The following is a 13,564-nucleotide window of genomic DNA, read 5'->3' as shown; positions in this document are numbered from 1 at the left end:
AACAACTTATCACTACAACGAACATCAGCTACAACAATCAATTAATCAATCATGTTGGCCAGATCCGTATTGAAGAGCAGCGTCAGGGTACTCCCCCTAGTGAGCAAGGCCACTTTCGCCACCACCAGCGTCAGATGCAATGTGATGCAGGACCTGTATTTAAAGGAGTTGAAGAACTTGCAGAATGATAAGACCATGATGGACGCTCTAGCAGGTGAGGGATCCCTGGACAACGTTAAGCAATGGCACAATCCAACGGCCCCCAAGGTACCCAGCTCATTGACAGAGGTGAATGCCCAGGACATGGACAGCTACAAGAAGCAGAAGATCGAGACCCTGCAGACTACGTCTGCCGATGCCAATGCTTCTGAGGCTAATGCAGAGGAGGACTGGCTGGTCTTGGATGACCTAGAGGAGTCCAGTGCGCACTGATCTACTCTATCCATTTACTTTATATAAATATAAATATTCATTCATATATAAGATGTGTACATAATACAATAAATGTCTGTCACGAAACACGGTTTGTTTACTTAAAAGTTTAAGCGCCCAAACCAAAAAGTAAACAAACCGTGTTTCGTGACAAAACATCTTTTCTTTTTCTCGCTTTCAAAATTGGAAAATTTTTGATTTGCAAAACAACAAGACACTACTTTAGTCTGCTCTTATATCACACTCCCTCCCTTCTTATCTCATCTCATCTCATCTGTTTTTACTTCCCTCTCTCGCAAACAACGTATCAATCCATCAAGCATGTCCGCTCCTGCTACTGAATCTAACGTCCCCACTTTCAAATTGGTCCTTGTCGGTGACGGGGGGACCGGGAAGACCACTTTTGTCAAGAGACATTTGACTGGGGAATTCGAAAAGAAATATATCGCTACCATTGGTGTCGAAGTCCATCCATTGTCCTTCTTCACCAACTACGGTGAAATCAAATTCGACTGTTGGGATACCGCAGGTCAAGAAAAATTCGGTGGTCTAAGAGATGGTTACTACATTAACGCCCAATGTGGGATCATTATGTTCGATGTCACTTCTAGAATCACCTACAAGAACGTTCCAAACTGGCACAGAGATTTGGTCCGTGTTTGTGAGAACATCCCAATCGTCTTGTGTGGTAACAAGGTCGACGTCAAAGAAAGAAAAGTCAAGGCCAAGACAATCACATTCCACAGAAAGAAGAACTTACAATACTACGATATCTCTGCCAAGTCCAATTACAATTTCGAAAAACCTTTCTTATGGTTGGCTAGAAAATTGGCTGGTAACCCACAATTGGAATTCGTCGCATCTCCAGCTTTGGCTCCACCAGAAGTACAAGTCGATGAACAATTGATGCAAAAGTACCAACAAGAAATGGACCAAGCTACTGCATTGCCATTGCCTGATGAAGACGATGCTGATTTGTAAGAATCTTCTCTCTTCTTCTCCTGCAATTGCAACGCAACGTCATCATCATCATATATAAAGTATATATTATACATATGTAGATACCAATCACTATCAATGGTACGTATATGTAAACTCACTCCCTCTTATGTATGAATGTATGTTATTAATACACAATCTAATTATCATATCATATCATATCATATGCCCTAACAATTATTTATTTCAACACTCATGAAAAAAAAATTTCATCTGCGTAGCAAAATCTTGATTGAAAAGTTTCACTCAGACAACACAACAACCACTCATATATATATAGACATCTACATACACAATCCACCCATCCTCAAACATGTCATCACTGAATCTAGCATCACTAAACGCCACAGCAAATGCAAATGCTGTACCTCCAGAAATAAACATATTTATCGACTCATTCATAGCAAGATTGAAGAGAAGACAAATTCAAGGCTCATACCCAATTGCACTAGAAACGTTACAATTATTGAAAAGATTCATTTCTGCAGCAAGGTGGTCTCACGTCAATGATTTAATCTTCCAAATTAGAGCTCTAGCTAATAGACTAGAGAAAGCACATCCAACGGCATTCACTTGCGGGAACGTCATTAGAAGAATATTAGCCATATTGAGAGATGAAATTGAAGAAGATATGAAAGATGCTTCCAACAATATGGCAATGAATAACACTGTTACGGAACCATTAATTTCATCCATGTTCAACCTGCTACAAAAACCAGAACCAATGCAACCTCAGAAGAAGTACCCAACATCTTCTTCTTCTTCCACAATGAATAAGACAAAGACGGATTTCCGTCAAGTTGCTATACAGGGAATCAAAGACTTGATAGACGAAATTACAAACATAGATGATGGAATTCAACAGATAGCTATCGATTTGATTCACGATCATGAAATTCTACTGACACCAACGCCTGACTCCAAGACAGTATTGAAATTTCTCATAAGAGCACGTGAAAGAAGCAATAGAACATTCACAGTGCTAGTGACGGAGGGGTTCCCCAATAACACAACAAAAGCACAAATATTCGCTAAAACTCTGGCTCAACATGACATCGAAACTATAATTATCCCAGATTCAGCAGTTTTCGCTCTAATGTCTCGTGTAGGGAAAGTCATCATTGGGACGAAGGCAGTTTTCATTAATGGGGGGTCTATTTCATCTACTTCAGGTGTGTCCACAGTTTGTGAATGTGCAAGAGAATTTAAGACACCCGTCTTTGCTGTTGCTGGGCTATATAAATTGTCACCATTATATCCATTCGACGTGGAAAAATTCGTCGAATTTGGTGGTTCACAACAAGTTTTACCAAGAAGAGATCCAGGAATGAGACTGGATACAGTAAACCCGATCACTGATTATGTCCCACCAGAAAATATTGATATTTATATCACCAATATTGGTGGGTTTAATCCAAGCTTTATTTATAGAATTGCTTGGGATAACTACAAACAAATTGATGTCCAGTTAGAAGATTGAAAGAACCACCACCGCCACCACCACCACCACCCATAATAAATATGCAACACACACTAATAAACAACTTTATTCTTCTGTTTTTTGTCCTCCTTCCTAACAATTTTTTTTCCTATCTTGCCTCGTCTTGCTTATTTGCCCTGTGCCTCGCTCGGTTGAAGTTTCTCTACCATATTTCAATCTTGAGCTGGATGATTCGAATTTTTCTTCTGAAAATTTCTTATTAATGGGCTATATTAATGATAAACTTCTTTGAGTACGAATGTATCGCTTTTTTTTTCACGATATTATTTTTGTAATTAGAACGTTTCACATTCTCTTTTCTTTATTACTATTTCTGTAAGTTTACAAATGGTCATTAAAGATACATAAAAAAAGTTCTTGAACTATATTTAACGTTAGTCTATTTATTGATTCTCTTCAGCAAATTCCTTAACAAATTTGACTAATTTTTCAATGGTGGCCAATGATAATGCATTATAGATGGAAGCTCTAAATCCACCAACTGAACGATGACCTTTCAACCCAGTCAATTTCCTCTTACCTGCTTCTTCTAAAAACTTGTCATCCAATCCTTCCTTCTTCAACGTGAATACAACATTCATAGTGGATCTACATGATTTTTCCACTGGCATGTTATAGAAATCAGGATACGAATCCAATGCTTCATATAAAATCTTAGCCTTGGTCTTATTTTCAGCTTCTTGTGACGCAACACCACCCTTCTTTATCAAATGTTGGAATACTAAATCCATAACATGTAACGTGAAAATTGGAATGGTATTATAAGCGGAATTATTTTTCACTACGGTAGGATAATCAGATGCAATAGGAGTTACTGGAATACCAAATTCATGTAGCTGAGTTTCATCAGCCTTTTCAATGTTTTTCAAGATAGATTTCTTAATAATGTAAACAGTCAACCCAGCTAACCCAATATTCTTTTGAGCACCGGCCATAATGACACCATATTGGGAGACATCCACTTGACGAGACAAAATATCACTAGATAAATCAGCAACAATTTCAATTTCGTTATCGTCTACTAAACATTGTGGTAATTTAGGCCATTCTACACCATGAACAGTTTCATTTTCACAGAGATATACAAAGGAATATTTCTTGCCCTTCACTTTGTCACACCATTCTTCCTCCTTTGGAATGTAACCAAATTTACCCCCATGGTAATCCTTAGCATTGAATATAATTTCAGCAGGAACATGTAATCTATTAGCCTCCTGGTAAGATTTCAAAGACCAGGACCCAGTGACCAAATATCCAGCTGGGGCGATAGTACCAGTTTTGCCCACGTAGGCTGCAGCTAAATTGGTGGCCAAAGATGAGAACCCGGTAGTACCACCACCTTGCATGAAGAAGACTTCGTGAGTATCAGGGATATTCATCAATTCTTTCAAGTGTAACTTGGAATCCTCAATCACTTTGGTAGCATCTTTGGATCTATGTGAGATTTCACCAATACCGAGACCCAGATTGTTGTAATTGATTAAATCCTTGGCAGCTTGTTGCAATACTTCTGTTGGGAGCTGAGCTGGGCCTGCTCCGAAATGCGTAGGTTCTTCTCTTTCCAATGACATTGTCTTGTTTGTTTGTTTTTTGCTGTTTCTAATCCCTATTAGAGGTGAATTGAGCTTTGTAGGCAATGAGTGGGTAGTTTATATATGGATGAGGATGGATCTCAACTAAAAGGGTGGTGCTAGGCTTGGATATCCCAGAGGAGTCAGAGATTTGAGGTGAAAAATTGTGTTGTTGCTGACACGCGTTAATTCAATTTTGCTCGTACTGCGGCGTCAGGAATTTGGCGTGACTCAATGACAGCAAACCATGATGAGAGAATTAAACGACTCTTTCTGACAAGGATCATCGAAATTGTTTTAAAATAAAGCCCCAGTATAAACCTTGAAATAAATTTACTGATCTAATGCAAGGAGAACAACTAAAGGGCCTAGACCGAAAGGTGTCAATGTTATTCACACTACAAGTCAGGTTGTCTTGTTTTTAAATTATTTTACTTGGCTTTCTAAGCTTTTTCTTTGTTTAATTGTACCATTTTATCCACTCCCCAACTGTTTTATCAGCCAGGTTAACATTTTTATAGGAAGGTATTTTTCACCTTTCTGTATATTAGATTTAATTTTAAAAGTTATTCATGTTTAAAATAAAAAAATATTAAATATAGAAAAAACAATGAAATAAATTAATTATTAAGGCAACTCTCTAAGCAGAAACTTTTTGTTGATCTTCAGAACTTCCTGTTAAATTCTCCCCTTCCCTTGTCTTCTGATTCTGTTCTTTTATTTCACCAGTAGACTTTGGAACTCTTGCGAGATAGTAGAATGAAACAGCAGCAATGTAATTTATGGCAATGTAACAAATAAAAATACCCCAATTTCTCCATCTCTTTGAATAATCTGAGCCAACCGATTTCAAAAAATCATTGGTGTGCGAAAATTGGCAAAAATGACATGTATCTGTCGCAGATGAATCAGATAAATATCCAGTCCCCGTCATTTGAATATACGGTGCCATATATGTCCCACAATCCATACCCGGTGGAGGACTAAATTGAACAAATTCAAATGAGGCGCATTCCACATCAACATTAGCAATACCAACAGACAAAAATGCATCAATCAAATATGTTAAAGGAGAAATTCTATACATAAAGATCCAGAATCTGGGCAACGCAGAAGGAGTAACCATGACACCACAGAAGGATAAAGCCATTGTAAATAATAATGAAGCCAACTGACCCGCAGTATCAGCAATTTCGATGAAGGAAATAACAGCTACAGCCATAGAACCAATATAAACAAAGAACGCAGTACATAATAACCAGTATAATGCACCTCTTTCATGTAACTGACCAGCAGCGGAGGCATTCATGTAAAAACCAATTGCATAGTAATAAATAAAATAAGCAATGGTACCTGCTACAAAGTTCCATGGAATTTCAACAACAATTTGGGAAAGAATAAAAGCTATCCAAGAAAATGTTCTTGATGGACGTTCCCTTGCCTCATATAAACCTCTTTGTTCAACAAAACCAGGTAAATATTGTTCTAATAGTGGATTAAAAACAACAGTGAACATAAAGGTGGCCAACATTTGGTTTTGTAGGCCTTGCATAGTCCTATCTGCTTTAAAAAAGGTAAAACCAATAAAGGTTTCGTTGAAGACAGTTAAAAGATATTTTGACCAAAGATATTCAGGAGATCTCCAATATTGCTGGAATAAACGTACACTGACTAATTTGAATTGATACCATACACTAGTAGCAAATCGTTTATGTTCTTCTGGTGTGGTTTCGCTTGCTCTCCTAGGTAACTCTTGCTCCATCCAATCCAATTCTTTTTGCACAGCCTTATATTCTTCCGAGTTTCTCCAAGCCTTATGAAAATCTTTTATGGCATGGGAACCAGGGGCAGCACCAATGATTTGCAACATCCACTCTGCTGGATTGGCCTCGGGTGGGCATTTTTCAGCACCTTCCTTTTCAAAATAATCAATCATAGTTTGACAACCACTACCCAAATCACCAAAATAAACAGTCTCACCACCTTTTTGAAGAAATAATAACCGATCAAAATTTTGCATTAATATAGCAGAAGGTTGGTGAATGGTACAGAGGATTGCTTGTCCATTTTGTGCTAATTTTTTCATTAATTGACATGTTGCCCAAGCAGTTTGCGAATCTAAACCAGATGTAGGTTCATCGAGGAAAACCAATAATTTCGGTTTAGCAGCCAATTCCACACCGATAGTTAACCTCTTTCTTTGCTCAACGTTCAACCCTTCACCTGGGACACCAACAACAGCATCAGCGTAAGTTTCCATCTCCAAAGTTTTAATAATTTCTTCTACATATTTATTTTTCTCTTCAACAGGAACATCGAATGGTTGACGTAGATAAGCAGAAAATCTTAAGGATTCTCTCACTGTTGAAGTTTTCAAATGTAGATCTTGTTGTTGACAATATCCAATTGATCTTGGGAACGATTCGTCACGCAAGCAGCCATTAACAAAAACATCACCAGTTATTGTACCCACGGTAACTCTCTGAGCTAAACAATCTAATAGAGTAGTCTTACCAGCACCAGACGCCCCCATTAATGCAGTAAGAGTGCCTGGCTTTACCCAACCGTCGATGTTATTTAAGATATGCCTTATTTCTTTCTTGATTGGGATTTCATAACATAAATTTCTCCAATGGAAAATAGCCTCTGATTTTGAAAGACCCACTTCGGATTCCATGTCATCATAATTTATAGATGAAGAATTTAATATACTCTTTTCAGTAGTATTGCATTCCATAGAACTTGCTGCCGCTTCAATATCATCTTTATTAGGATGTTTTCCCTTTAGCTTGCCTTGCTTTTTCATCTTTCTCACGATATTCTGAGGGAAGATTAGCATTTCACCTCTTTGTTTGGCACCTTCATTATATTCACAAAGAATTAAGTAACCAAAGAAGAAGAATACCACAAATGCCATACCAACACCAAATCCACGCCATTTATGCTTGTGTTGATAACCATAACTTTCTAATAAGAAAATATCCCCATTAACAAAATCTTGACCGGGAACAGATCCAACAGCAGCACAAACTCTCTCAGTACCTGTTGCATTTTGGTATGGTGGACCTGCAGGAATGAATTGAGCACAGGGAAATCTTCTATCATGGAATTCATTAATCATTAATGATTCAAAAAGGTACGCCAATGGATTAATATACCAAATCCATTTTGACCAACCTAACATTTTTGTCTCAGGAATGGCAAACCCTGTATACATGGAAATGGCGAGTAATAACATGGATGCAGGAACCATAGCACCTGGTAAGGTCTTTGATAGAGATCCATTACATCTAAATAAATGTGATAATGCAAAAGTGGATACGATACTGATCAGGAAATAAAAGAAGAATATTCCGGCATCTCTTTTGAAATTAACTAAGAAGTAGTAGATAATGTTAAAGCAAACAGAAGTAACCAACTTAGCTGGTACTTCTGAAAGAACTGAAGCAAATGCATCTGCACTTGGATGATATAATGAATATGTTCTATGCTTTTCAGTAATTGGTCTTGCCTCAAATAATGTAAATATTTCTAATAGCGACGAAAATGCATTGAACAGTATAGCAAAAAAACATAGCGGCACCGCGGAAATAAAATGTAGAAGAATCAGCTTTTTTTGAACTTTATAAAACATGGAACCTAGGATAAATGCAATGACAGAATTACCAACCACCTGAAAAATTGTGACACTGGCTCTTTGTTTTATTCTCCAATAATTTCTAATTAAAAGGTATTTCACTTGCATCATATAACTGACGACATAAGGTGAAGAGGGTCTTGCTCTCTTAGATTGTTTGGCAATATGGGCTTCTCTGATGACATCACGCTGTTCATCTTGGTTTGATGATAATTCTGCGTCAATTTGTTGCATTAATTGTTGATAATCTGGAGATTCTAACCAATATTCGCCCATCTCCCTTGGAGTTTGTGGAATTTTTTTACCATTCTTTAACATATCTTGGTTTAATATTCTTTCTGTTGGAGATGTTACTGATGTTAAGAAATCAGCCGTGGTTTGTCTTGGTGGGCACACGTACCCCATATCTTGGAAATATTTCTTAGCCCTGTCGCTGGGCCCATAATATAATTGATACCCATCATCTAAGACACAAACTTTATCAAAAAGATCGTAAGTATCCTGAGAACATTGATAGATTGCTACCGTGGCAGTAGTATTTAAAATAGTGGCCTGTGTTTTCAAAGCACGAATAAATTCCAAAGCTGTAGCAGAATCCAAACCTCTCGTAGCGTTATCCCAACATTGAACTTTGGATCCGCAAATGGACACTTCAGCAATGGAGACACGTTTACGTTCACCACCAGAGACACCTTTAACGAGATCATCACCAACTTTTGTATCCCTAGTATGCAACAACCCATATGTGGCCATTGTTACTTGAGTAAGGTGGTTTGCGTAATCTTCTCGGGTGACGTCTTTAATTCTATTACTGGGAGTCTTTAACCTTGCCACAGTTAATAAAGTTTGATAAACGGTTAAATGAGGTAAATGAATATCGGACTCTGCATTATAAACCACTTCACCACGGTAATGTCTCCTAATATCCTTTGGAGTTAACCCATTATAAGAAATGATCGAGTCCTTACTAATATCGAATCCATGTGTATTAGAAGATATTGATTTTAACAATGTAGTACAACCAGAACCAGGTCTACCCAGCACGACTAATAATTCACCTGGGTTTAAAATTCCATCCATAGATTTTAAAATTTGGAAAGTATCTATTTCTCTTGTTGGTGTCACTTTCCTATAAACGTAAGTTATAATCTTCCATGGCATATTAAGGATAGTAGCTTGATAAGAGACATCGGCAGAATCACCAGAAGCTGATAGATTTTTCCAAACACAACCTAAGGAATAAGGTTTATAAAAATCTGGATCAGATTTGGCAATGTTAGCCATATTTTTCACCCATGCTGTACTTGAGAAATTATCACTTGCTGGATCCAATTTCTCGTCATAGCCAGGAGTATCTGGATTTGTATAGACCGGATTAATTCCAGGAAGTCCCGTTGAGTATATCGACTGTACATCAGACCCCTGGTCGATGGCGCTTTCTGATGGATGAGCAACACTTAGCTGAGTTAGTGTTCTTGCCAAATCTCTGATCTGGTCTTGTGCTGTCTTATCGAACCCCATGTAGGGGTGATCTAAAGAATTATTTTCAACCAAGGGAAGTTCATCCCTGGTTGAAGTAGAGTCTGTACTAAATGACATATTTTTTATTGTAATGTCTTCTATTGTCTTGTTTTGAAGTCTTGAAAGAATATATTAGGTTATAAGAAGAGTAAAATACAGACAGATATCGAGACCCGAACTTGAATCCATCTCTAGTTAAATGGCCCACGAGTTTCTAATATTTTCAAGGGACGAGAGGGTGAAATGACAGATGGTATTGTTCAAATGAACCAGCCGCTCCTCTTGTATACAATCGGCATTACGTAGGAACGGCGCAGTCCGTCTTTTCTTTAGAAAACTCACAATAGACTCCCCCCACATGGATTTCAGGCAAAAAATACCATCTCCATACAAACATATGCTCATTTATTGAACACAGAATGGTTCTTAACATATCACTGAGAAGCTGTTAGCATGAATCTCATCTTCCTGCTAAGCAACAATGTAGAAAAAGCGGGTTTTACATCGTGTTCGTCCTGGACCCGAGGAAAACTACGCAAAACATTATTTTATTCCCTATGATCGTGAAGAAGAAGATTGAATGGGATTGCCTCACTCAAAGAAAACAAGCTCTCCTACACAACGATTTCAAATTTTGACAATTTGTTTTTCTCTCAGTTGTATATAGGCTTTTGTCTACGTAGTTGTTGAAACGAACGTTATAAAGGCGTCATCAACATCCTCGATGTAAGTTTACCACGGGTAGTGAAACTTTAGCAACTTCATATACATTCACATAACTAAAGTCTATCATAGATGAAACTTCTTAACACGTTAGTGTCTTAGTTCATTGCGTATCTGTTTAAGTGTGTGTCGCAAATTTGTTTGACTAGCACCCATCCATTTTTGTCAAACCGTTCATCGCACCATTTAGGAAATTTCTTGATGGAAAAATTAGAGCGGTGGATCCGGGTTTCCAATAGTGTTCTGTCCAAACTGTGCAACAACGCTGAACTAGGCATTATAGAATAGTGTCATTAGGAACAATATATTCATTCTGAACTACTTTATTAACTAGGTAAAGAACAAATCACACAGAAATGGTATGTGAATCGTTAAGTTTTATAGCATAGAAGAGACTAGTGAAATTTTGATGAGTGGATCACAGGAAAAGCCAAAATGAAAGGATGATATTAACTCAGAACCCTTTGAAAGAAACGAATGAAGAAAGTTGATGCATTGTAACTGTTTAATCAGGAACAATATATGGATCCTATGTCTTTGGCACCAGAATATCGGAATACCAGTCTCTATGCCTTCACTAATACGACCCTGAATATGATTACTAACAGAATAATGAATTGCAATACATTTGCTCCATTTTTTAAATAGGCTAAAGTTCACGGTTCTCTAGCTCGTGCTGGTAAAGTTAAATCTCAAACTCCAAAGGTTGAAAAGACTGAAAAGCCAAAGAAGCCAAAGGGTCGTGCTTACAAGAGATTATTGTACACTAGAAGATTCGTTAACGTCACTTTGACTAACGGTAAGAGAAAGATGAACCCATCTCCAAACTCTGCTTAAACAGGTTAAACGAAAACACACCACCCCCATACACATACAAGAATAAATAAATATATTAAATAATTCTATGTTTTAAATCAAAAAATTAACATTAAATGAACACTAATTTTATAGTCACATTTATTATTTACTGTCTAATTAAAGTATAAATACAATTTTTACAAACTTTTTAAATCGTTTCATTAAAATCATCTATCCTATATTATCTTTATTATCTACCAATCATCACCATCATCCTCATCACCGCCTCCTACTTTATTCTTTCTCTTATTCAATGCGGCGGCTAGGGCATCAGCTAATGAACCTCCAGGTCCTCCAGCACCGGCAGGTCCTGGACCACCTCCATTGGAAGATGGAACGGATACTGGTTCACCCTTGGCTTCTTGAAGTAATACAGATGGTTTATCTAATTGCGCTTTATCTACTTTTTTCAATGCTCCAATACCCCCAGCACCACGAATGGATGCCAATAGTGCGTCTCTTCCAGGATCACCTGTAGCCTCTGAAATTGGTGGTGCTGCTGCTCCGGCATTATTATTGTTATTCATCATTGGTGGTGGTGGAGGTGCCGGTGGGGCACCTGCATTATTTGTTAGGAATGATGGAGGTGGTGGTGCAGGCACTGAGTTGCCCATTGGTGGTGGAGGTGGTGCAACTGGGATACTTGTTTGCTGTGGCATTGGTGGAGGCACAGGTATGTTCGATTGTTGCTGCTGCTGCTGTTGGGGAAAGCTAGGGGGAGCTGGAAGAGCCTGGCCCGTCACGTTTGGACTTGAATTATGGGAAGACATGTCGAATGTTGTCATTGGGGGTGGTGGAAGATTTCCTTGTTGTTGTTGGAATTGCTGTTGTTGTTGTGGTGGTGGAGAGAATTGTTGTTGTTGTTGTGGTTGGAATGGTAAACTCATACCAGGTGGGACGTTAGATTGCTGTTGCTGTATTTGCTGTTGAGGGAGTTGCATAGCTGGCCTTGCTGCTCTAGGTGGTGGCGGTGGAGCAGGTCCTCTTCTTGCTGGTGGAGGTGGAGGCACTGTTCTTCCTTGCGTGTTGGTGTTCATTCCTGTTTGAGTGGGTTGTATCATTGGATTGATACCTCCTTGCATGTTATTGTTCATCCCTGTCTGAGTTGGATGTATCATTGGATTGATACCTCCTTGGAATTGTGTGGTAGTATGTCTATGTGGTGGAGGTGGAGGTGCGTTACCACCACGCCTTAGTGGTGGTGGTGGTGGCACAGCTCTGCCACTGTTACTTGGCCCCCTCATGGGCAAGTTTGTAACAGGTCTATTTTGGAATTGATGTTGTTGTTGCTGTTGTTGACCAAAGAATGGATTACCATTGTTCTGTGGAGGGTAGGGTTGATTAAATTGTTGTCCCTGTTGGGGTAGAGGTGGACCTGGAGCTTGTGGAGTTGGATATGGGAAATTTTGAGATGGTGGAGGAGGTACACCAGCAGGCATAGGAAATGGGAAATTACCATTTGTAGTTGTGGATTGATTTTGTGATGATGATGGTGGTGGCGGTACATGTGCACCTGCAGGTGGTGGTGCAAATTGTGCAGGTAGGGGAGGTACCTTATATTTTGTATGTGTTGTCGTAGGTGATGTTGGTTGCTCAGGAGTTTGCTGCGGTTGTGGTGATGCTGGTGTACTAGTTGCATTTTGTTCATTATTGGGTTCTGGTGTAGGAGCTGACGGTGGTGGTGGTGGAGGTGCTTTATGTTTTGTACTTGGAATTGCATTATCAGGTTGATCATATTGATACCTCTGTCTCTGGTTGGCAATTAATGCTTCTCCCCTTGGACCTTGTACAGATTTAGTTTCTTGCTCTTTCTTCACTTTTTTCGTCATTGCAATAGCATTTTTATTCTGTAAAGTCTTTCTGGACCCGTACTTGGATCTTTTCTGAATTCTTTTTAAGAAATGAGCAGCTTCCGCCAAATCGACAAACAATAACCCAGCAAAGCAATCTTCCATCTCGAAAGTATGAAAGAAAGTTCTATCTTGATAATATTCGAAATTAACGTACAATTCTTGATCCCAAATGACGCCTCTATGACCTTCAATATCGACCATCTTGAGGAAGAAAGTGTTTCCTACCAAGTCATCCACTAGTGCAATTGCACCGGAGAGTCCCGTGTACGTCCATTTATTTGTATCTGGGTATGCAATGTATAATCTTGCTACCGTTATGTCTATAATCTTGTTGGAAGATTTGGGTAGCGCTCTCTTTATTATGTCTTTATCTTGAGAATTTAGTAATCCCATGTCTCAATGTCATGCAATTGGATTGGGGTGGAGAGAGTGAGGTTTGTTGTAGTGTAGCGTAGTGGAAGGGCTGTTT

General features: G+C 38.6%; 7 protein-coding genes across 7 annotated transcripts; 4 read left to right on the top strand and 3 right to left on the bottom strand.

Annotated features, from left to right (window-relative positions):
• Positions 1–51: 51 nt before the first annotated feature.
• On the top strand, positions 52–432 carry ATP14 (F1F0 ATP synthase subunit h; the record flags this gene model as incomplete). The annotated part of the gene is made up of 1 exon (XM_003676837.1): positions 52–432. The coding sequence occupies one exon, from the start codon at positions 52–54 to the stop codon at positions 430–432; it is 381 nt and encodes a 126-aa protein (XP_003676885.1).
• A 321-nt stretch (positions 433–753) lies between these two features.
• Positions 754–1,413, top strand: GSP2 (Ran GTPase GSP2; the record flags this gene model as incomplete). Its single annotated transcript, XM_003676836.1, has 1 exon — positions 754–1,413. One exon carries the CDS (start codon positions 754–756, stop codon positions 1,411–1,413), a length of 660 nt encoding a protein of 219 aa, XP_003676884.1.
• A 331-nt stretch (positions 1,414–1,744) lies between these two features.
• Positions 1,745–2,911, top strand: GCD7 (translation initiation factor eIF2B subunit beta; the record flags this gene model as incomplete). The annotated part of the gene is made up of 1 exon (XM_003676835.1): positions 1,745–2,911. The coding sequence occupies one exon, from the start codon at positions 1,745–1,747 to the stop codon at positions 2,909–2,911; it is 1,167 nt and encodes a 388-aa protein (XP_003676883.1).
• Positions 2,912–3,315: 404 nt separating this feature from the next.
• On the bottom strand, positions 3,316–4,503 carry SER1 (O-phospho-L-serine:2-oxoglutarate transaminase; the record flags this gene model as incomplete). The annotated part of the gene is made up of 1 exon (XM_003676834.1): positions 3,316–4,503. One exon carries the CDS (start codon positions 4,501–4,503, stop codon positions 3,316–3,318), a length of 1,188 nt encoding a protein of 395 aa, XP_003676882.1.
• A 640-nt stretch (positions 4,504–5,143) lies between these two features.
• NCAS0F00410 (uncharacterized protein) lies at positions 5,144–9,739 on the bottom strand (the record flags this gene model as incomplete). The annotated part of the gene is made up of 1 exon (XM_003676833.1): positions 5,144–9,739. The coding sequence occupies one exon, from the start codon at positions 9,737–9,739 to the stop codon at positions 5,144–5,146; it is 4,596 nt and encodes a 1,531-aa protein (XP_003676881.1).
• Positions 9,740–10,740: 1,001 nt separating this feature from the next.
• RPS30B (40S ribosomal protein eS30) lies at positions 10,741–11,221 on the top strand (the record flags this gene model as incomplete). Its single annotated transcript, XM_003676832.1, has 2 exons — positions 10,741–10,743; positions 11,033–11,221. The coding sequence occupies 2 exons, from the start codon at positions 10,741–10,743 to the stop codon at positions 11,219–11,221; spliced, it is 192 nt and encodes a 63-aa protein (XP_003676880.1).
• A 215-nt stretch (positions 11,222–11,436) lies between these two features.
• Positions 11,437–13,488, bottom strand: LAS17 (actin-binding protein LAS17; the record flags this gene model as incomplete). The annotated part of the gene is made up of 1 exon (XM_003676831.1): positions 11,437–13,488. The coding sequence occupies one exon, from the start codon at positions 13,486–13,488 to the stop codon at positions 11,437–11,439; it is 2,052 nt and encodes a 683-aa protein (XP_003676879.1).
• Between the last annotated feature and the right edge of the window lie 76 nt (positions 13,489–13,564).

The sequence above is a fragment of the Naumovozyma castellii genome, chromosome 6 (genome assembly GCF_000237345.1).
Source record: "Naumovozyma castellii chromosome 6, complete genome".
NCBI lineage: Eukaryota > Fungi > Ascomycota > Saccharomycetes > Saccharomycetales > Saccharomycetaceae > Naumovozyma > Naumovozyma castellii.
The sequence above is the reverse complement of the archived record's forward strand: the minus strand, read 5'-3'. Positions and strand labels throughout refer to the sequence as shown.